Source organism: Mandrillus leucophaeus, unplaced genomic scaffold (genome assembly GCF_000951045.1).
Source record: "Mandrillus leucophaeus isolate KB7577 unplaced genomic scaffold, Mleu.le_1.0 Scaffold75, whole genome shotgun sequence".
Lineage (NCBI taxonomy): Eukaryota > Metazoa > Chordata > Mammalia > Primates > Cercopithecidae > Mandrillus > Mandrillus leucophaeus.
This window is the reverse complement of record NW_012108141.1, coordinates 4394424-4404242: the sequence shown is the minus strand read 5'-3', so window position 1 is coordinate 4404242 and position 9819 is coordinate 4394424. Positions and strand designations below refer to the sequence as shown.

Genomic DNA, 9819 nt, shown 5'->3' with positions numbered 1-9819 from the left:
ACAGGCATAAACCAGACTGCTCAAGGGAAACCAGACATTTGGTTATACTTGGTGGAAACTAGAACCCTAGTTACAAAAGAGTCTGGGAAATATTTTTAGCTTTTCTGCTTCTATTATAAAGGAAGACAGGTTAGAAGAGGGTTGTACTAGATGTTAAGTGAGCCTATGTACCTGACCTGCTACCCATTTGTTAAATATGGGGGCAGGCACAGTGGCCCATTCCTGTAATCCACCACTTTGGGAACCTGAGGTGGGAGGATCACTTAAAGCCAGAGGTTCAAAACAAGCCTGGGCAACATAGCAAAACCCTGTATCTACATAACAAAATGCAAAAATTAGCAGGCATGGTGGCACATGCCTATAGTCCTAGCTACTTAGGAGGCTGAGGCAGGAGAATCACTTGAGCCCAGATGTTCAAAGCTGCAGTGAGCTATGACTGCACCACTGCACTCTAGCCTGTGTGACAGAACCAGACCCTGTCTCTAAAAAATAAATAAATAAATATTAGAGAGCTCATGGATGAATATATTCCCAAAAAAATCGAATATTATAACAATTTTATTATAGTGATATGGTTTGGCTGTGTCCCCACTCAAATTTCATCTTGAATTGTAGCTCCCATAATCCCTACGTGATACTGAATAAGTCTCACAAGATCTGATGGTTTTATAAATGGCAGTTCCCTTGCACAACTCTCTTGCCAGCCGTCATGTAAGATATGTCTTTGATCCTCCTTTGCCTTCTACCATGATTATGAGGCCTCCCCAGCCCTGTGGAATTGTGAGTCCATTAAACCTCTTTTTCATTATATATATTAAAAAAAAATGTGCATGTGGGTGCTTGAAGAATGAGAATCAGGGAGTTCCTGCCACCTAACCATGTAACCCTGAATGGCTTGGTGAGCTGTGGGCTGCATGGAACACAAAGGACTCCTTCTCCAGGCTTTGCAGTGTTGTGCTTTAGAAAGTGATTGCAGGGGCAAAAGACATCAGTGAAGATTGCCGGGGGCAAGATTACTTGCTTAGGACCCAGGAGAATCACCAACAATAATGATGACAATTTGATCATTATAGCTAACACTTATTTAGTGCTTACAATAGCAGGGTACTCCTCTACACATTTATATGCATATATACATATATGCATGTACAGACATATATGTATGTGTGTGTGTATAGATAGACAGATAGATAGAGAGAGAGAGAGAAAGTTAATTTAATTTTTACAAAACTTTATTAGGTAAATGTCATTATTATCTGCATTGAGGTTTGCAACCAAAACCTCACCACATAACGCCATGCTCCTTTGCATGGCATTGTCTTTTGTGCAGACATATTCTCCAGAAATCCTTAGACAGGATAGCTTCTGACAGAGCTGGGTTAACTATTCAAGGTTCTAAATACCTTTATGTTCTCTCTCTCCATCTTTTTCTGCCTGTTTGTCTGTCTTTCTGTCCCTATCCAGCTAGCTATTCTATATGCAGATAAGATACGGATATGGAATCCACTACCTGTGATTACAGAATGAGTAAATGATAGATTATAAAAAATATCTTTCAGAATTGCCATTGACACTAGGTTATTTCTAGTCAATCCATAACCAAAACAAACGGCTTCAAAAAGGTAAAAAATGATAAAAAGAAAAACAAGTTATTAACAGTAATAAGCCCAGTGTGGTGGCTCACACCTATAATCCCAGCACTTTGGGAGGCTGAGGCGGTTGGATCACTTGAGGTCAGGAGTTAGAGACCAGCCTGGCCAACATGGTGAAACCCCGTCTCTACTAAAAAATGCAAAATTAGCTGGATGTGGTGGCACATGCCTGTAATCCCAGCTACTTGGGAGGCTGAGGCAGGAGAATCGCTTGAACCCGAGAGGCAGAGGTTATACTGAGCAGAGATCGCACCACTGCACTCCAACCTGGGCAACAGAGTGAAACTCTGTCTAAAATAAAATAATAATTTAATTTAGGAACAGTGGTGATTCAAGAACTTGTGCCACGTACTAATATAAGGGTAGCACAGCAGATTTGAATAACAGCAACACGTGCTACTGAAAGCACAGAGGAAAACTTAAAAGCAACACGGTAGAGTAAAATTCACACTGGGACATGAGCCAAGGCCCAAGGTTCTTGACATGGCCATACCACCTCCTAGCTCTGGGTAAGTGACTAAACCACTAAAAATCAGTTGATTTATTTACAGACCAAGGAAGTCTGACTAAATGCTTTCTAAAGATCCCTTCTAGTTCTTCCACTCTATGATCCTAGTTCATTACTTGAAATAAAGAGGCCAAAAGCTCTAGTGGAATAATTCTATGATCTTAGAGTTGAAAACGTTTCTAGTGGTTGGATCATCTGGTACAAGCCTCTCATTTTACAGATAAGGAACCTCTTTCTTTAGAGTTCATGCTCTCTGATTCCTATATTGCCTTCATCCAGAAATTTGCTGATCACTTTCTCACATTCACTCAGTAAAGACTTGATACCTGGATTCTGTTTTTTTTCTACCTGTGTCTAGATCATTCTAGAAAACTTCAATGCCCATTAAAATGATATTCTATCTCTGTACACTCTTAATCACCTCAATTCAAGTGATTTTCATCTTTATTTCACACAGTTGCGGCCAACCTTAAAATCTGTCCACACCCCAATGAACCTGGGCCTCCTAGTTTTTAGCACCCTCTCACCCTTATTTCCTCCAGGGATATCCTTGAGTACTTCTTTACCTTCCAGTCATTCAACCCCTAGCTGGCCTCCCATTCTCCTATTCATGTTAGCCTCAATGTCCAGCAACCATTCCTTCTAATTCACTTACTCTGTCTCTCCTCCCCTCTAACTCCCATCTTTTCAATTTCTCTCTCTAGTCTGGGCTATTACCCTTTCCCTCCTAAGGTGATTATATCTCTTTCACGGTAATATCAAAAACTAAAATATTAAACGAAACAAAACCCTCTCCCTTCCCTTGTGCAATCATTCCAAAAATGTTGACTAGGTGACTTCTGTGTGCTGCCTACTGTGCTGTTCGATGGGCTGCAATAGTGAAGACAGCAAGATTCCTGCTCTCAAGGAGCTAAGAGTCTGGAGGAAAAAGCAGATAAGTAAACAGGCATTGCAGTCTGGTCAAGGGGTATGAATAAGGCAAGCACAAAGTGCCGTGGAAGCACACTGAAGGGTTTGATGGTGGGGGATGGGAGATTCAGAGAAACCTCTCAGATGGAATGCTGCCTACCTAAAGCCCCACTTCTCTCCTTCCACCCCCCAGTCAAGCTCCTGAAAGGATGACCTTTATTGAACCTTCCTTTCCCCACTTTCCATTCACTCCTTTAATGAATGCTCTGCAATACATTTTCCACTCCCCCTACTCCATTGAGATCAACCTCAGCATGGCCACCGGTGGCCTATATGCTGCCAGATCTGAAGGGCCATATGAAGTTCTCCTCCCACTTACTCCTTTAACTGTGCTCAACACCGTTAATACAAACTTTCTGGGCATCTTCTACTCCCCTTGGTGACTATAATATTGCTCTCTTCTTTGACCATTTCTTTCCTTTCACCTCTCTGACCACAGTTTCTCAATCTTCTTAAGCACTTTCTCTGATGCTCACCTCCCCTTAAATGACTGTACTCGCCAAATTCCATCCTTCATCTTGTACCCTTTTCCACACAATATCTTTGGATGAGTTCTTTAATTCTACATGTTTGCAATACTATCTATGTGCTGATGACAGCTACATTATATCTCCAGCCCCATCTTCTCCTCTGAGCCTTAGACTTACATATCCAGCTACCATTCTGACATATCCACCTGGGTCTTTCCCAGACATTTCAAACCAATGTGTCCCAAACTGAAATCGCCATTTTTCCCAGATGGGCTGTTTTTCCTCATTCTCCTATATTCTCAATATCAGTTGGTGACTCAGCTAACCAACTAGTCATTAACCCATAAATATGGCAGTCATTTCTCCTTTTCCTTTCTGTCACCCTCCTACCTTCATCTAGTTCTACTGATTTATCCCCTAAATACCTGTCATACCTGCCCTTATCTCTTGATCCCTACAATACCAGTGCTCCAGTTCTGCTATTCATCCTCTCTGGGTGATTCTCTCAGCCTCTGAACTGATCTCCTCATTTCTAATATTATGCATTATCTTTGAAAAACCAGAGATACTTTTTTTCTTAAAAAGCCAGCCATTCCACCCTTATGCCTAAAACCTTTGTTAGTATTCTATAACCTTAAAATAAAATTCCAAACTCCATACTACAGCATACAAGGGGCTCTGATAACCTCAAACTTACCAACCCTCTAACCTCATCTCTCATTAATTAATTCATTCAGTCAGTAAAAAAAAAAATTATTGAGTGTCTACCACGTGTCAGGTGTTATTGTAGGTGTTGTGGATATACAGAGAATAAAAGAGACAGTAAACAAAAAAAAAATCAATAAAAAAAAAAAATCAATAAAATAGATAGTAGTTAGTATCAGAAAGAAAAACAAAGTCTAGAAGAGGAATACAAAATGTGTAGTAGGGGGTAGAGATTTACAATTTTAAACGGAATGGCATCCAGGCAAGACTTCAAGTAAAAGATCAAGCAATATATGTATACATATATGTGTATAAACACACATCTCTCTCTTATTCATATATATACGAATATGCATACCAGGCATATATATATATATACACACATGCATAACAGGCACTCTTCTGCCATAGAGCCTTTGCACTTTGCTGTTCCCTCCGAAATTGTTCCTTCTCAGATATATACATATAAATTCAAGGAACAGCAAGGAGGCTTGGTGTCTGAAGCAGTGAGCAAGGGAGAAAACAATAGAATATTAATTAGAGGGGCACAGTAGTAGCTTAAAGGACGTTGTGAAATGTTACTTTGAGAAGAGAAGCCACTGGAAGCCACTGGAGGGGTTTAAGGAGAGAAGCAACATGATCTGAGTTCAATTTTATTAGGATCACTGTCTCTATTATATCAAGATTACAGTGAAAAAGGCAAGTATAGAAACAGTGAAACCAGTTAAGAGGCTATTGTGAGAATCCAGACAAAAGGATGATAATAATGGAACCAGACTGACAGCAGAGAAGTCACATTTGGAATTTACTGTTTCATGAAGGAAGAGCTGGGAGGGGATTGTTAATGTACTAGATATGGGATGTGGGAGAAAGTGGGGAGTCAAAGGTGATGCTAAGTTTTTGGGCCACAGCAACTGGGAGAATGGGGTCGCCATTTAACCAAGATGAGAAAAATTAGGAGAGCAAATTAGGAAGAGGTGAAATTATGAGTTTGATATATAACAAAGATGGGAGACTTTTTCTGTGAAGGGCCAGACAGTAAATATCTGGCTTTTGAGAGTCACACATGGTCTACATGGCAACAATACAATGCTATTGTTGCAGCCAAGGTCAATACATAAACAAATAAGTGAGCCTGTGTTTCCATCAATGGTGACAATTGATTTCACATAATTTTCACATTATAAAATACTGGTTTTTATTTTTTCAATCATTTCAAAATGTAAAAGCCACTCTTAGATCATAAGCTGTACAAAAACAGGCAGTGGGCCAGATTTAGTCTGCTAACCCCTGATACAGAGCATGTTTAGATTTCAGCAATGTAATCTATGTCTTCTAACATGTAGTTCAGGGCTTCTTCCATGATAACACAATTCTTCACATGAAGTGGGGAAGGGCATTTTTCATGGCGTTTTTGCCACCAGCTCAGAGTCTGACTTGACTTACTTATTAGCAAACCAAATAGTGATTTTTTTAGAGAATATTTACACTATAAACATAAAGCTCCATAACATACAATAAAATCTTATCAAATATGCCAATACTTAAAATATTCCCAGCTTCTCAGGAATACATTCATGCAGAAATGAAGGAATACCCTTAAAGGCATACCTTCGCTCCAATGTCAGGTACAAACAGAAACTTATTAGCATTAGATGGCATAAAGACTCAAGATTAATTATTGGAAGGAGCCGAAAACTAGAAAAATAAACTTTAAATTGACAGAATGCTTTATGAATAAAATAATTGGTCTTGTCCTGGGAGTTTCAAAAGTTCAAATTTAAAGCTTAAGCTTTTTTAAAAAATAGGTTCACTTTAAAAAGAAAAGAGTCAGCAACTAGAAAAAGTATTATTCTAACAGAATAGATGTGTAGTCAGAAAAAAACTGAAAATTTTTAACAGAAGGGAAGGGAGGAAATACCAGTCACAGACTTGGTCAAATACAAAGAGATTTATTGAGTCAAAGATGTGCTTATGTTCCTAGGGAGCCCAGTGGTAGCATAATAATACAATCAGTGGCAGACCCAAATGATATTTTTAGAAGATCTTTTTCAATAAGTCAGTTCTGACTTTCAATCCATTCGATGGTTCATGCATGCTGCAGTTAATGCCAGTAGCTTTGGCATCAGACTCAAGGTAAAAATCTCTAGTCAGCAGTTTATTAATTGCATGATCATGGTTAAGTTGCTTAAAATCTCCAGGCTTCACTTTCCTCATCTATAAAGTGGGGATAAAGATACCTACCCCACATAATATTAAATGGGATAACATTATTAAGACCTTAAGCCAAGTCCCTGGCCCAGAGTAAATGCCCAATAAAAGGAAATTGGGATGTTCTTAGATATGATACGTTAAAATTCTGGAAATTAGGATATTCTTAGATGCAGTACGTTAAAATTCTCTTCTGCATTTCATTAAGCTTCCAATTAGAGATTAGAATAAATGTCAAAAACAGATATCTGAAATGATCCAAAAACCTAACCCTTCACTGACTTTACCAATACATTTAGGACACAATTAGGATACCGTACCTTCTCAAAGGCACATTGAGGGTTTCTGCAAACAGCAGGTTTGCAGATAACGATATCACCATGGCAACGGCAGTTCTGGCATGAATCGGGCTTCCAAATTGTGGCATCCTGCAAAGAGGCATAAGCTCTGACTTAAAAACTAATCAGTCAAGGCATGAGCACACAAAAGCAGCACCAACAATAGTCCCACATCCTGGACAATTAAAAGACAAAGAAAAGTCACAGGCACACCACACACAGTACTTGCTGGGCACTTATTAAACCCCACGAGGCAATATAATCAGTATAATCCATTTCACAACAGTCAACCCACGTAGCCAAAGACAAGGGGATGCGGCAGAGAGCTGTCGATACCCAGAGTAAAAACCATCGATTGACCTGAAACCATAGGAGGACAAGTTGCTCCCTGACTTGAAGTTTTGCTTTGCTGTTAACTAGCAGAAATCATTGGAGCAGGTTTAAAGGAAAATGACACTTTAGACTAGCCCTAACCAGCATCCTAAAAGCAGTATTCACCACTAGATACTATAAGCACCACAGGCTTCATTTTTCAGCTCTTTGCTACTTCATCGTCTTAACATTCATCAGAAACGAGGATTTGAGTTAAGCAGTTGGATTTTTAAAGACAGATGCACTAACACATGTATGTGTGACTATTTTGTGCCTGGCTGGGTGCTGGGCATATTGAGGTATAAATGAAGCATAAGTGTGGGCAGTATCCACAAGGATCTCACAAATTATTTGGGGTCATGAACATGAGAGAATTAAATAAACATAAGTTAATGTTACTATGTTATTACATCACAAATTGGAAAGGAAAACAATGGTCGCAAACAGAAAAGTGAACCCTGGCTCCGTTAAGGGTCTCAGAAATTGCTTCCCTATTTCTCATCTTCCCTCATGCTGAATCCACATTTCAGTTATGCCCATTTTGAAGTAACTTTGAAACCAACTATCTCATAGCTTCCACAGAAACCTGTTTCTGGGTCCATTGAAAGGCTGCTCTGATGACTTCAAATTGAAACACTAAAGATCCCATGGACTGTCCTCAGGTTCATTTTCCCAGAGATTTCCTAACCCAAATTCCTATTAGAATTGAAAGCAGCCATACTATTTGGCTAAATTTCAAACACTAAATCTTTTTGAAGAGTGCTGTCCATGTTATTCTCTGGTTTAAAAGTATACACTGCTCAGATGATGGGTGCACCAAAATCTCAGAAATCATCACTAAAGTACGTCTCCATGTAAACACCACCTGTTCCCAAAAATTCTATTGGAAAAAAAAAATTTAAAAAACCCTCAAAGCCAAAAAATAAATAAATAAATACAACTATTTCATGGCTCATCTTTACCTCTGATGAGATAAAATGCAGACCCCATAAGCTGACCCTGTCTCCCCGGCCTTGACAACTTGGTCAACACTATTGGACAACCCCAGCCTCCTCTTTCCTGGTCTCATATCTCATTCTCCCCTGACTCTTCCTACTCTTCCCTGACTTTTCCTGAGAAGAGTTTGCAACCAAGAAGCTTCTTCTTAGTCTCAACACCTCAGAGATGAATCATTCCTAACCCTTAACTGCCATTCAGGTATAGCTCTTCACTAGCCCTCTGTGACCTCACTTTTTCCTGCATGCACTATTATACAGTTGTTTTGTTTTGTTTTGTAACAGGGTCTCACTGTGTCACCAGGCTGAAGTGCGGTGGCATGATCACAGCTCACTGCAGCCTCAACCTCCCAGGCTCAAGTGATCTTCCCACCTCAGCCTCCCAAGTAGCTGGGACTACAGGCATGCACCACCACACCCAGAAAAATTTTGTATTTTTTGTAAAGACAGTTTCACCATGTTGACCAGGCTGGTGACAAACTCCTAGGCTCAAGCAATCTGCCTACCTCAGATTCCCAAAATACTGAGCCTGCAGGCATGAGCCACTGCACCCGGCCCTGTCACACTTTATTGTACTCATTTATATTCCTGTTAGCCTTACTGGACCAGACTGTGGGTGCCTGAAGTGGGAACGCTCCTTGGCCTGGCACACTACAGATCCTTAGGAAGCAAGAGGTCATAGTTCCTAAGTTGCTTAATGAAGACCTGTTCCCTCCTTTCTCAACTTCCTCACCCTGTTTTCCTCAGTCAACCAGTAGTTGAAGTCCTACTAAAATACTTTAGGGAAGAGTAAGATAAGTTTCCAAGCTCCTGACAGAATCCTGAGAACACCAGCATTCAATTAGAGCTGAGATGAGCTAGAAACTGGTGGATGCTAGCAATGGACATTTTCACACAAAATGGCAAAAACCAAATGTGATGATTCATTTCATATGCCAGCTTAGCTAGGCTATGGTGCCCACTTCTTTGGTCAAACACTAGTCTCAAAGTTGCTGTGAAGGTACTTTGTTGAGGAGAGTACCATGAACAATCGGCTGACTTTTAAGCAAAGGAGATGACCCTCTGTAATACGGGTGCACTCATCCAATCAGTTAGTGACCTTAACCACACTAACTGAGGTTTCCTGGAAAAAAAGGGAATTCAGCCTCAAGACTAAAATATAGCATTTCTGCCCAAGTTTCCAGCCTGCTGATCTGCTCTATAATACAGTTTGAACTTGCCAGTCCCAACAATCGCATGAGCCAATTCCTTAAAATAAATCTCTCTCCCTCTGTCTTAGAGAGGTATCCAATAGGACATATATGTATATATTATCGATTCTCTGGAGAACCAAGACTAATATACCAACACTGGTGTAGATTTACATGGATATGCACAACATTTCCAAGCAAAAAATAAAATCATCCTTTAAAGTCAAAAAATGCTAGCTAAATTCATAACCTCTCGGGGAATGTGCTTCAAACTCTGGGGCCTCTCCAAAGTCATTTAGGAAATATATAATCTATCTGAGATGAGATTACATTCCCAATGTCTGATTTACAAAAATACTGAATCGAAGCAGAAAAGCACCAGAACTTGGTTTAGAATACCTCTGAATTT

The 9819-nt window shown here is 39.8% G+C and overlaps 1 protein-coding gene across 1 annotated transcript in view; it reads right to left on the bottom strand.

The window, feature by feature from the left end:
- The window catches only part of FRAS1 (Fraser extracellular matrix complex subunit 1), a 452220-nt gene that overhangs the window by 281888 nt on the left and 160513 nt on the right, over positions 1–9819 (bottom strand). The window contains exon 3 of the mRNA XM_011966222.1: positions 6836–6943. Coding sequence (XP_011821612.1) covers positions 6836–6943 — 108 coding nt within the window. The remainder of the gene's footprint in view (positions 1–6835; positions 6944–9819) is intronic.